Genomic DNA, 14,647 nt, shown 5'->3' with positions numbered 1-14,647 from the left:
TTCTAGGGCTTGTTCTAAAGCTTTTAATTCTGCTTCCTGTGCTGACATGTGGGCTGGTAAGGCCTGTGTTTCAGTTACCTGTGTATCAGTCACTACGGCATAACCTGTGTGATATTTACCCTTGTCATCAGCAAACCTACTGCCATCTATGTACAAAGTGTGCTCAGCATTTAAAATCGGTGTATCTATAACATGTGGGAATCCCATTGTCTCCTGTTCCATGAGCTGAAAACAATCGTGCTCATTTACTTCCTTAAACAAGAGAGTGTCAGTTTCCTCATTTCCTTTCTCACTAGTACTATTAGTACTGTCATTCCCCCTTGCCAAATCTGGTGACTGAAGAGGCAAAAAGGTGGCCAAATTTAAGGTTGTACAGCGCTGAAAAGTGACATTTGGAGGTACACTGTAATCTTAATTGCCTAGCCATTGAAATGTGTTTGGGCTGTACCTGAGACAAGATTGCATGTATGTCATGTGTGGTATGCACTACAACTGGATTGTCTAGAACAATCTCTGATGACTTATCTATGATAATTGACACTGCAGCTACCGCCCGTACACAGGACGGTGAACCTCTAGATACTGGATCTAATGCTGCTGAAAAGTAAGCGACTGGTCTTTGTTTTACATGTGCCTGTGTCAGAACACCTGTGGCATGTCCAGTGATCTCAGCAATGTACAGATTAAATATCTTGGTGTAATCTGGTATACCAATAGCCGGGGCAGAAATCAACAACTTTTTCAAAGTGACAAACGACTCATATGCTACTTCTGTAAGCACATACGGTACAATTTTCAAACAATCGTATAATGGCTGCATCAAAGCGCTAGCATGTGGTATCCACTGCCTACAATATGACACGATACCTAAAAACATACGCAATTGTTTGAAATTCCGTGGGGGTAACATTCCCTTTATCACTTGAACCCTCTCCTCAGTGAGATGTCTCGTACCCTGTGATATACAATGTCCCAAAAAGATAACTTTTTCCTGACACACTTGTAACTTTTTCTTATTAACCTTGCAACCTTTTTCTGCCAAAAATCGCAACAAATTAAGGGTGGTGGCCAAACAAGTTTCCTTGTCAGGGCAGCATAACAATAAATCATCCACATATTGTAACAATACACAGGAATCTGGTGGTACCCATTCTCCCAACACCGTTTGCAATGCTTGCGAATACAAGGTAGGTGAATGCGCCATACCCTGAGGTAGGCGTGTCCAGGTTAGTTGCCGATTTTTTATTGAAAATGCGAACCAAAGTTGGCATTCTTCAGCAAGCGGGACGGAAAAGAAAGCATTCGCTAAATCTATAACCGTAAAGTACATACTGGTTGATGGTATTTGTGACAGTAATGTATGTGGATTGGGTACTAAAGGTGTCATCGGGGCTAGTATTTTGTTGACCGCTCTAAGGTCTTGGACCATTCTATACTTAACCGGACTACCGGCTACTAATTTCTTTTTAACCGGGTACAAGGGAGTGTTTGCCGGTGATTTTACCTCTTTTAGAGAAGGATTGGACCTGCATTTCTATGGCTGCCTCTTGAGGTGCACTAAGTGGATACTGCTTTTGTTGGGGAAGCACTGCTCCTGGAATCAGCTGTAGGGTAACCGGAGGTATGGGCAAAAGTCCAACATCAGCTGGATGTTTCTCCCATAGTTCTCCTGGAAGGGACGACAAAATCTGATCTAAGTCTGAAGGAGGTGGGCCGGACAATTCCAATTCCTCCTCTAGGTATTGTATTAGGTTACACATCTCCATGTGTTCTTGATTATCCCCTCTAGCTAAGGTGACAGTGCCATCTGGGTGATAGGTAATGTTAGCTCCTATTTTCTGCAAAATGTCAGCTCCTAACAAATTAGTGGGGGCTCCTCTGGATACCAGAAAGCGTGAAAGGAACATGTGGTTTCCTACTTTAACTTTCAGAGGTTTTGTAAGCGGGGCGTCGGCTAAAATGCCATCATATCCAGTTATTAGTAAAGTGTCAGGTGATTTTTGGCCAGGGAGTAGTTCAGAGTCAGAAAGTAACGAGCGTGAAGCTCCTGTATCGACTAAACAAGAGATTTTCTTATTACCAACCGTTATATTTGTCTTAAGCATTGTTGTTTTGGATTTTTCTAAAACCGGGGTGAGTCATGCTCGTGGACCATCTCCCTGCTGCCTGATATGACTATTTTTGTTGTCCCTGGGCTGGTTCCTTCTCTGATTAACTGGAGAATCAACACCTTCCTCTCCTTCATCCCTTATTCTTTTCCTACAGTTGCGTCTGATGTGACCAATCTTGTTACAGTAGTGACAGGTAAGGGGTTTGCGAAAGGAACCTCTACCTTGCTCTTGGGGACCCCCGAGTGCGTTGATAGCATGAGATTTCCTCCCTTTGGTTTCTGCTAAGTCCGCCTCTATGCCTTGCGCTTTTTGTAACAACGTCCCTCTATCTCTAGTTGCCCTCCACTCTGGTGTGCAGGCTTTCAGTCTCTCACTTATCTGTGGAATTAATCCCTCCATAAATTGTCTATTGAAGGCTCGGATTGTGACTGGCAGGGCCAAGTCCAATCCCTCATCTGCCATCATACTTTCCATAGATAAGTAAAATTCCGATACAGTCTGTCCTGGCATTTGCTTCATGGGTGATATGGACCCCCTCTCTTGTTGTTTTGCCTGACAAAAAGCTTCTAATCTAGCAATAAAAGGGGCCCTTGAGTCTATATGTCTGACATGTCCTGCCTCCAGGTTGCCCTCCCCATCAACTTGTCCTGCAGGTCTGTGTGGACCTATTTCTGTCATAAACTGGTTAAACAGGGTCAGAGTCATTTTGTTTCTGCATAGATCCTCCCCATCCTGCCAGGTCGCTTCATGTGTATTCATAAACTGTGTCACAAATCTACAAAAAGCAGCTGGCTTTGCTACCGGGTCTGGGGCGCTCTGTATTAATGCCATAAGGGTGTCTGCCGACCATGGTGCCCAAGTCCTTATTTGCATTCTACGAGTGACAGTAGGTGGGGCATTTGGATGGGCTGCTTGTCCAAATTCTGGATTGTTTACCTGAACAATGCGTGTATCAGTGCGTACGGGAGCTACAGTTTCTGGATGAGGTTTTTGTGCCCCACAATGCACACATTCTGCTGCCCATTCTGGGTTTTGTGCTCCACAATCCTGACAAACCCATCCTCTCCCCTCAAGTACCGGATATATCTTGTGTGGTTTGCGTTCTACGTCAGTGTATGGGGGTGGGATGGCTGAGCTGGAAGCCTCGACATTTTTTGTTCTTCTATCTTTCATATCCCAACCATCACAATCTGGATTATACTTCCACCCCTCTTCTTTCGCTCTATTTGAGACCTTAATTAAGCATTGAACCTGACGCATCCATTGCTTCTCTAACACCTCTCCTTGTCTGTCCCTTTTTATTTCACTCCATACATCCGGGTCTAAGCCCGCTGCTCCTTTCACCTTAAATTTACGAAGGACATCCTTTAAGTCCTGTGCTTCGGTTTTCCCATAAATGTTCTTAATTATCTGTGGCACCGTATAGTGCGCCACAATTCCCTGACGGGGTTTTGTGTTCCTCTGGCCCATTCTAACAGTCCTGCCTAGGTAGCGTGTGGGACACTTAGTGTACAATATAATGTGGCTACAACATATACAAGAATGAATAATTACTTTATATGCTAGCCCAATAACAAACCAGCTAAGTTACACTAGTTCCTCGTTGCCTTCCTCCTAGGGTGCTAGAATTCTAAAAACCTCTCCGGAATGAGATTTCTGAAATCGAATTACTTTATATGCTAGCCCAATAACAAATAATTACTTTATATGCTAGCCCAATAACAAACCAGAATGCGGCTACAACATATACAAAAATGCGGCTACAACATATACAAGCATTCCTTTAAGTGGCCAGGTATCCGACTAGATCTCCGGACTTTTGGAGATCTTATTCCCTCCCCGTATCTGGGAATCCCTCTCATACACTCTTATCCCTGCTTTATGGAGCAGACAGGGCTTATACTCTCAACCCGTCTATGGTTTATGAGTTAGATGTGAGGTTAAGCATAAGCGTCAGACCCCCAAGCTCACAAGCCCTCAAGTTCCCAATCATGTGAGGTAAGGCGCATTCCGTTGCTTAGTTCGGCAATCCCCTTCTAACTCATACCATCCTTGACAAGGCTCATTCACTTTCTCAACAAGACAGACAAGACAGACACAGACAACAAAACAAACAAATAATTCCAGCAATATAAACTAAAATATGCAGTAATTCTAGACTCACCACTACAGAGGCTGGTGTTTTAAAACCAGGAGAACCGTAACTGACAGAACGGATAGGCACAAATCAGGGGAGCACAGAATATAAGAAAAATAAAGCTTTTTCTTACATGGCCAGGTTTTTTTAATCTGTGGTTCCCGGAATGCCTATTCCTTTTTGTTCCATCAGCGTAGCTCAGCCACCTCTTGTAGTATCATCGGTGAGTCCCTGCTCCGGGCGCCAAATGTTAGGTTCAACTTTTAAATAAGTTGCTTTAAGTTTATATTGCTTTGTCAAATTATTGCTTCTATAGGAATTAAGACACAGAGTCAGAAATCCGTGTATCAGTTCTTGAGCATAATGGACTGCTGCCTTTTACTTCTTTCAAAGGCCTTTTATAGGCAATTATACAAACAATAGCATCAGCACAACCCCACAAAGGGCAAGGGTAAACAACAACAGGAGTCACCTGGGCTACGAACACAAGCTTCAACACCATGGCAATACAGTTACAAGAAAACAAAAGCAGCTTCAATTGAGTTCAACAGACAAAAAGTTACATTCATAAGAGATTTACACGTAGGCATTATATTAAGTGAGAACTCTAAATTAAATCCCTGACCTTATCACTATTATTGTTATTTTTATATCAATAAACCATTGACTGCCAATTGTTGTTTTGCAATGCTGTCATCAATGCCCATAGTTTTACTATACCTAGTACTGCCCATTTTTCATATATATCGTGATTTCTCCAGGGATGCATTCTTCATATAAAGTCCCACCTTCCTTTCTCCTTATTAATTAACAGGGATGGAGGCGCCTGGCGGTGGTAGCCCTGCATTCTCATATAAAGTCCCAACTGGTTGCTTTTTGTTTTGCACCCCATATAGGCCGTTACATCGATTTCCACCTGCAGCCACTTGTACAAACAACTCCTTCCTATCTTAAAGATACGGGTGACACGATACGCCGGTTGGAGGGGATTGATTACCATGATGACCTTCTTTTGGTCACAGCCGATGTTACGGCACTCTATACCTGCATTCCACATAGATTGGGGATACTAGCAGTTGAGCATTTCCTGTCTACCAATAAACAGATCCCAGTGGTCCAACAATGCTATATTATGGAATTGCTCCGGTTCGCCACACAGTCTAATTATTTCTGGTATGACAACCAGTTTTTTCTGCAGAAGAAGGGTGTGGCAATGGGGGCCAAGTTTGCCCCCAGTCTTGCCAACCTTTTTATGGCCCTATGGGAGGAGGATGTCGTCTACCCCTTGCAGCGACCTGAGCTGAGTTTATGGGCCAGGTATATAGACGACATCCTTCTCCTATGGAAAGGGGATGAGGAATCATTACACGACTTTATGGCCACTTTAAATAACAATGAAATGAGGATCATTCTGACTTATGATGTCAGTTCCACTACCATTCATTTTCTGGACCTGGAGATTTCCGTGGATGATCATTGGCTTGTGACTAAAACATTTTTCAAGCCGACTGACCGCAACAGGTTCATCCCTATTGACGGTTGCCACCACAGTCCCTGGTTGGAATCCATACCCCACAGTCAACTGCTGTGGATTAGAAGAAATTGTACAGATCTACCAGATTTTCTTAGGCAAGCGCAGTCCCTCAAGCTGTGTTTTGTTGAGAAAGGTTACCTTCCTTCGATCATTGATGAGGAGATCAGTAAGGTCTCCTCACTTGATCGACATATGCTTATTACTGAACAACCTAAATGGGTTCCGGATACTAAGTTCAAATGGTCCTTTGTCACACAATTTTCGGTACAGCATAAACAAGTTAAGAGCATCCTTAATCGTCACTGGAATATATTGAAGAATGATCCACTTCTGGGTCCAGTACTCCCAGACAAAGCAGGGATCATTTATAGGGGAGCTCCGTCTCTAAGGAGCCGGATTGCTCACAATGTGATTAATCCCCCAAAGAAACCAACCTTTTTTCAGGATTCCAAGGGATACTACCCATGCAGGAAATGCAATGTTTGTGCACATAATATCTGTGGACGGAGAAAATCTGAATGTTTCAAATCTACCACCACCTCTACTGTTTATCAAATGAAGCACTTCACTACATGTGCTACACATTATATCATTTACTTGATTACATGCCCATGTAAAAAGCAGTATGTGGAACGTACCATCAGATCATTCTTTGTCAGGGTCAATGAACACATTGCCTCTATCAAACAAGGTCTCACAAATCATAGTGTTCCCAGGCATTATCTGCAGTTTCACGACAAGAATCCCATCGGTACTAAATTTCAGGTAATTGACAAATTCATTCCACATTGGAGAGGGGATCACATATCAGGGGAGTCTCTAAGTTAGAGACCTTCTGGAAACACCAGCTCAAGTGTTACTCCCCCTATGGGTTAAATATCGAGTGGGATATTAACGTGTTCATCAATACATCCTGAATTAGTGCCTATTTCTTTTCTTTCTGAGGTAATTATTAGGTCACCGTCATGTTCCTATATTTTTTTGACAGATTCAGGGGAAAGTGCATTAGTGTATATGTTATAACTCTTTTCCATGTTTGCTATCCATTTTGTCAACAATATGTGATGATAGATGTTTCAGGATGTTAATGGGGGGATATTAATAGCAGGGGGTCACCATCATTTTGTTATGGGGGTTGGACTTATTGGGATGGGGTTGAGGTGTCATTACCCTTCTCTAATTATATATTCCCTCGACCCCTGTCTTACATTGCAACTACCCTTGCCCCTAGCATCTACTTTCGCTTTGTAATTTTTTATGGGGTTTCATGTCATTGCTTTTACATTTGTATTTATTGCACAGAATGTTCTACCATAGGCTATTACAGGCTATTTTTAAAGACGTTTTATTTCATAATTTTTTATATATGTTTTTTACTGCATAGATCGTTTATTGTAGATAATTCATTGTGAGAAGTTAATCCCTCGGGATGTTATGTGGGCTCACATACAAACTCGATCCATGTCCGTTGAAATTCTTTTTTGTTTATGTCAGACGTGGCTATTGATGACTGTGCGGTCATATGATGTTTACTGGGGGTTTGGAGCGCCTTGTTTGGTCAGTATTCCGCTGCTGCCTAGCCAATCTGAATGTGGCTTCCGTGTATTGGAATCAACATGAGGTTTGGAGCGCAGATATCGTCTGTAACGGTGCGCGATGATGTCATACGGTGGTGGCGTGATCACATGATCACGTCAGGACGGCGCTCCTCACCCTGGATTGGCTGAAAAGTCTGGTGAGATGAGCACATGACACGACGAGGAGGGGCTGGTGGACACCGAGAACTTGTAATTGGATATTGCAGTCTTCAGTGTCAGCAAGCACCAGCTGTTAGAGTTTAGAGATTATTAACAGATGAAAATGATCCTTTATATCAGCATGGTATTCAGTAACAGGTTTTATGCTCCAGTAGAAGAACTCTCGTTCGAAACATGTCGGGTTCATAGCCTGCTGTGCTTTTATACCACGCTATTTTTTCATATTTTCTGTGATCACTTACATGTACGCATCGGGATAGATGGTCTGTATGTTTTTTACTTTTGGATTTTATTGAATAAATATTTTTTTATTCTGGATTTATTTGCACTGGAGGCCCTTCTTTTCCCTTTTTTTTTCTCATGATTGGTGCTGCTGATTTGATGTTGGTTTGAGGACTGTAAACACCTGGCAGTTCGATGTCGTTTTGAGGACTACGAACTCCTATCAGCTGGATTTCTTGGTGTGAAACACCCACCCTGATCCCTCTCCATACAGACGCAGGCACATACCATCGTATCACAAGGGTCCTCGTTGAAGAGTCGGTTTGAAAAGAAGGTCTGATGCTAGTTTGACCCACCGCTGTATGGGTGTAAGGGTGTAAGTTCTTGGGTGTACCCCAACAGGTGTGTCCACCTGTTGGTGTAAGAGTATTCATTCTCTCTGTTGTCCCAGATATGCACTTTGGATTGCTGCACGGAGAAGTCTGCCTTTTCCATACTTACCATTATTGGAAGAAACATCTCCTTCCATTTCCCTTCATAGATGTTACATTATTACATTTAGCATCATTAGAAGAGACATCTTCTACCATCTTTTGCAATAGACTTTACGTCATTCTACATAGGAGTTTATAGATGTCTGCTCTATTTACTATAGACTCATCACTATTTTTCACTTTGTGGTTTATTATCACATGTATTTTTAATATTTGCTAGTGTCATTTATGAGTGTATTTGGTATTATTTATGCACTTGTCACTTTCAGTGTTTATTCACATATTATTTTTTGATTCACTATTTGAATACTTACCCCGAAGGTTGATTCCTGGGCGTTGTCAGTGTTCCATAAGCGCTGCATTTTATATTTTATATTTCTATACAAAACTTATCATGTTGTTGATGCTAGCTGCTGATTTTTTCTTTTTTTATGATTCACCAGTAGCGCAACTTTTCCACAATTTTTCTTAATTATATTACTGGGCTGCGGTGCTGGTAACGGTCAGGTGGTGGTTCTCTCAGTCCAAATATATAGTATATATAATCCTACAGTAACTCTTGAGGCAGTGCTATTGGGTTCCTAAGCTACCCTTAGTAATTTGGTGTTTCCAAGGCCTTCAATCCCATACTCGGATGACATGTCTTATGCCTGCCATGCTACAAGTTTGGCACCAAAGTATCACACCAAATCTATGTTTTCACCACATATTGTCCTCTGGAGTAACCCCTCTCTCCCCCATCATCAAAGACTGCCAGATCCCCACTTGTGGGCTGCCAAAGGGTTCATTGCCCTGAAAAATGTCATAGAGGGGAGAGAAAATGGAGCAATTTCCCAAATTGAAGTCTAAATTTTCCCTGCCCAACTGGATGTATTTTCAGTTTCTACAGCTGTGACACGCAGTGACATCTCAATTCCTATTACCTTTGGCTCTGGAATCCAACCTTTTGAAGAGACCTTACCTCTTGGATGATGTAAGAACTGTTGTCTGCTATATACAGTATCTCACAAAAGTGAGTACACCCCTCACATTTTTGTAAATATTTTATTCTATCTTTTCACGTGACAACACTGAAGAAATAACACCTTGCTACAATGTAAAGTAGTGAGTTTACAGCTTGTATAACAGTGTAAATTTGCTGTCCCCTCAAAATAACTCAACACACAGCCATCAATGTCCAAACTGCTGGCAACAAAAGTGAGTACACCGTTAAATGTCCAAATTGGGCCAAATTAGCCATTTTCCCTCCCCGCTGTCATGTGACTTGTTAATGTTACAAGGTCTCAGGTGTGAATGGGGAGCAGGTGTGTTAAATTTGGTGCTGCAGCACAGTGGCCAAGACCATACAGCGGTTTAACAGGACAGGTTCTACTCAGAACAGGCCTCGCCATGGTCGACCAAGGAAGTTGAATGCATGGGCTCAGCATCATATCCAGAGGTTGTCTTTGGGAAATAAAAGTATGAGAGCTGCCAGAATTGCTGCAGAGGTTGAAGGGGTGGGGGGTCAGCCTGTCAGTATTCAGACCATACGCCGCACACTGCATCAAATTGGTCTGCATGGCTGTCGTCCCAGAAGGAAGCCTCTTCTACAGATGATGCACAAGAAAGCCCGCAAACAGTTTGCTGAAGACAAGCAGACTAAGGACATGGATTACTGGAACCATGTTCTGTGGTCTGATGAGACCAAGATAGACTTATTTGGTTCAGATTGTGTCAAGTGCAACCAGGTGAAGAGTACAAAGACAAGTGTGTCTTGCCTACAGTCAAGCATGGTGGTGGAAGTGTCATGGTCTGGCGCTTCATGAGTGCTGCCAGCACTGGGGATCTACAGTTCATTAAGGGAACCATGAATGCCAACATGTACTGTGACATACTGAAGCAGAGCATGATCCCCTCCCTTTGGAATCTGGGCCGCAGGCCAGCATTCTAACATGACAATGACCCCAAACACACCTCCAAGATGACCACTGCCTTGCTAAAGAAACTGAGGGTAAAGGTGATGGACTGGTCAAGCATGTCTCTAGACCTAATTGAGCATCTGTGGGGCATCCGCAAAAACGGAAGGTGGAGGAGCGCAAGGTCTCCAACATCCACGAGCTCCGTGATGTCGTCATGGAGGAGTGGAAGAGGACTCCAGTGGCAACCTGTGAAGCTCTGGTGAACTTCATGCCCAAGGGGGTTAAGGCAGTGCTGGAAAATAGTGGCCACACAAAATATTGACACTTTGGGCCCAATTTGGACATTTTCACTTAGGGGTGTACTCAATTTTGTTGCCAGCGGTTTAGACATTAATGGCTGTGTGTTGAATTATTTTGAGAGGACAGAAAATTTACACTGTTATACAAGCTGTACACTCACTACTTTACATTGTAGCAAAGTGTAATTTCTTCAGTATTGTCTGTATATCTTGTTATACAAATATAAAAAATGTTCTTCTGTAAAAATAAATAAATAAAAAAAGAGGTAACACTTACTGGCTTTGTGCAACAATATTGCACAGAAATGTCGCTTTTATTTTCTTCTAGCAGTGTTGTAGGCTTCTCCCCTCATTCGGGTGCCTCCTGTAGGAAGCCAAGTGCTAAGGTGCCCCCAGCATGTCCCGCGCCAAGCTGTTCAAGTCCATAGACAAGCACAGCACCGGAAACTCACACCCACTATCCCTCCTTACAGGCTTTTGGCTCCACTGCCCTCAGTTTCCCCAGGAAATGAGGGGGGCAATGTCAGAGCCGATGGTGGTGACATGGATTCAGGTAAGTGTTTTGGGATAGGATGGGGTAGATAGGTAGTGGGGGTGTTTTTTACCTTAGTGCAGAGTATGTAATAGGGTAAAAAGCGTTTAGACTTTAGTACTACTTTTAAGCTTTGAAAATAAGCAAGAAGCTGATGGATTGCCATGCACATCTACTTCAGATTCTGGCTGTTCCAGTTCAAATTTTAATTTTGCATATTTACAGTACAATGAACAATTGCTATGTTGCATCTAAGCGCTGCTGATCTCTTGCAGCCTCTTTGCAGTTACTACTTGTCTAAATGCATACAATCAAGCCATGGCTGGACTTCCTGATAGTGATAAAAGTGAACCACGTCTACATAATGTGATTGATTTACTAGTTTACTGTTACTGTTTTTTTTTAATACACCACAATCACAAAGCTTTGGGTAAATTTCCCTTGCATTGTACAACTTCCCTTGCAAAGTGAATAGCCTATTTGTTTTAGTAAATCAACCGCAGACGTGTACTGTAACAGCTACCTATAGATCCCATCTAAAGCCCATGTGACAGCGTGACAACACTGGAACATTACTGAGACAGGGACATAGTGTTGTCAGCCTATAACAGGAAGTACCTGAAGAAGAGCCTTATTGGTAGGATCGCCAAGTAATATTTTAATAAGAGCTGCAGTTCAAAAAACCTGGAAAATTACTTTTGAAATGACATTTGCACCTTAAAGGTTATTTGAGATTTTCGTGATTTGGTTTAAACATTGGAAACTGTAGTAACAGTCATTTTGCTGTAAACCTTGCTCCACATATTTATAGTGTTTACAGTAGTTTGTGTATATACTGGATTGTCAGGAATCTAGTTAAATACAATGTTTTCCCATTGAGAGCTCCAGGCACCTATGTTTACAAGAAAGCCAAACGCTTTATCTTACTTTTGCAAACATTTCAAAATCTGATATGACCAGGAACTGGTATGAGATCTCATCTGAAGCAGAAGAGCAGTGTTCCTTATGTGAGTAGCTCACCAAAAAGTGTTCTCCTATATATGTCAGCTCCTAATTGCCTTCCCAACTGCTAGCCAGAAGGGGAGGATACATAGAAGGACAAAGGACTATTGGTGTCTGCTGCACTGAAAAAGGATAGGGGGCTGGCTGCAATTTGACGTGGCATGAAAAGTCTTCGCTAAACTCTTTTCAGTGTCTGTGTAGCTGTATCTTAGAGCTCTGCCCCACCGCCTGCATGGGAAATAGGGCAAACCCATGCTTCCAAATATGAACAGGCTTTATTCTCACAATCTAACATTTTCAACTATGGAAGATGAGTAATGAGACACTGAAGAGCTTTGATTCAAGGTGCCCATCTATATTTTCTTGTGTTAAAGTTTATTGATTGCAAACTTTGCCATGGGGTGTGGACTAAGGAAACTAGAAGATTCCGATGACAGCAGCCCTGGAAAAATTTTCTCAACATTAAAAAGGCCACAAGTAGAGACAAAAACCGACCTGGCCTATGAATATGTGTTACTGGATTTTTCTTTAGAAGGTATGTACACTTCAATGCAATCATAATTTAAATGCTGCAGTTGTTCACTGTTATGGCATTTACGTTACATATATTAACATTATAGTTTGTAAATTACAATCCCCTATTTGGTTTTCACTTTTCATTGACAGTAGTACACACATGCTTGTTGTGTTTTATTATGTTTTGAAATATATATGATAAATAATTAAATTTGTAATCTATTCTAAGAGGGGCACAATCAAGGTATTCATTATATTGTTTCCAATGGTTTGTGAAATATGAAATTCTATATTATATGCTACAATAATAAAAGTTATGTCATTTTTTTAGCACTTGGAAATAATATACTGTTTTTCTATATCTGTGGCGCTAAAGAGTACATTAGTAATTCTGTGACATTTTTTTCGCTTGTATACATCATAAAATGTCCTAAGACGGTTCTTAGCTACTTTCACTACATAGAATATTTGAATCTTTAAAAACAAAGTCACTGCAAAGTAATTTATTGCAGTCTAACAGAACAGCTTAAGAATAAGCAGTAAAATATTGTGCATAGTTAAGGAACACATACAGAAGTGACAGTGAAAAACACACTTTCTTCCCTCGCTTTTCACTTTTTTATGCAAGGCATGCTTTGCGAGAGGCCTCTCGTCTCCAGGATGCCCAAGCAGCGCAGTGAAATACCAGATCACAAAGTTAGAAACACAAATAAACAAGGCCAGATGGCTGCCCTCTGGGAACATAGGCCTCTCTGTTCTGTATACATTCTAAGACCTTCTATCCTGCCTTAAATGAAAATCCTAACTTTGTAGATTTACTTTCCCAGTACTTCCTAAAGATATAATATAATCAGCATCTCAAGCTATGATGATTATAAGCATATTAAAAAAACTTGTTAAAGTACGCATTTTAAAAGCCCTCTTCTGAAGATACAACTCAGCATCAATTACATTGTTTCAGTATTTTTTTATTTATTTTTTATGTAATGAGTACATTCTTTGTCTAAGTGAATCTTCTGGACCTAAAGTATAACCTAAGGTTACCTAATTTACATTCCCCATGCATTCCTATTACCTAAACTGATGCTAAAAATTACTGTCTGCAGCTGTAGTTTTCCTGTGGCTCCAGGCACTCAAACACAGCAAGGGTGCTGTCAAAGGGTGATGTTCAGGAAGTCAATCAATGAATGTCTTTGCCTAAACAAAGATCTTCCCCTTTGATGGCCCCCACCAGATGATAGTCTTAGATTTGCTTTAGATTGATTATCAGTATTATAAATTTACATCACTAACATCTTTGTTTTATAGCATGTTAATACAAGCATTTTAACGCATCAAACTAAGTTAATTTGCATACTAAAATGGAAGTATAAAAACTGATTTAAATCCAAACAGGTCACGCTAAGATCACTTACTGTAGGTTCACATAGTACAGATATCTACAAACTTTTGTTGGTCTGACCCAAGAAATGTACACTGTTTTCCATTTACTTTGAAGTTCAGTGGTCTCCCATGATACCTGTCACCCTTTCCCTCCACCCTCTTTTCCTTTTTTTACAGCCATTTTAATTGTGGTTTTATCATTTAGATCTATTTGTGTGTTGCCCCTACAAGGAAAAACAATAGGTTTACTGAAATGGCAACTGCTCCACTTGTCAATGTGTACAATTTTTCCACTTCCCCTTCACCCATTTTGGCCACCGTTAGAGAAAAGAGTGATACCTTTGTAAACTCCAAGTCACATCTTTTGATTAGCACAGTGCTGAGTACTCTCTTTGCCCACACGTGGGGCTACTGGGTACCTGAGCAGCCAAGCACCAGTGTGGTCTTGAGGGAAGCAAAGGAGTGAGTCCGATGTCCCCCATATTCAAAAGTACTGGGTATTTCTAAAACATCCCGATGGCCTAATAAAGCAGGGTGGGAGAGAAGGGAGACTGAGTATGTGCTGCTGGTGTGGCCAATATTAGGCCTTGTTCAGATGGGTGCTGCCCTTGTACTGCATGCAGTAGATTTTTTTTTTTTGTTGTCTGCATCTGCCCCTAGCTGCATGCAAGCAGCCTATAAAAGTAGATGCAGGTGCAATGGCTGCTTGAACACAGCCGCATGTGAAAATTTGGCAGCCATGCAGGAGAAGTGGTCTATAGT

At 41.6% G+C, this 14,647-nt stretch overlaps 1 protein-coding gene across 1 annotated transcript in view; it reads left to right on the top strand.

The window, feature by feature from the left end:
- Positions 1-12,145: 12,145 nt before the first annotated feature.
- Positions 12,146-14,647, top strand: part of RFTN2 (raftlin family member 2) — a 163,901-nt gene continuing 161,399 nt past the window's right edge. The window contains exon 1 of the mRNA XM_073633126.1: positions 12,146-12,521. Coding sequence (XP_073489227.1) covers positions 12,383-12,521 — 139 coding nt within the window. The 5' untranslated portion in view covers positions 12,146-12,382. The remainder of the gene's footprint in view (positions 12,522-14,647) is intronic.

The sequence above is a fragment of the Aquarana catesbeiana genome, linkage group LG06 (assembly GCF_042186555.1).
Source record: "Aquarana catesbeiana isolate 2022-GZ linkage group LG06, ASM4218655v1, whole genome shotgun sequence".
Taxonomy (NCBI): domain Eukaryota; kingdom Metazoa; phylum Chordata; class Amphibia; order Anura; family Ranidae; genus Aquarana; species Aquarana catesbeiana.
The sequence above is the reverse complement of the archived record's forward strand: the minus strand, read 5'-3'. Positions and strand labels throughout refer to the sequence as shown.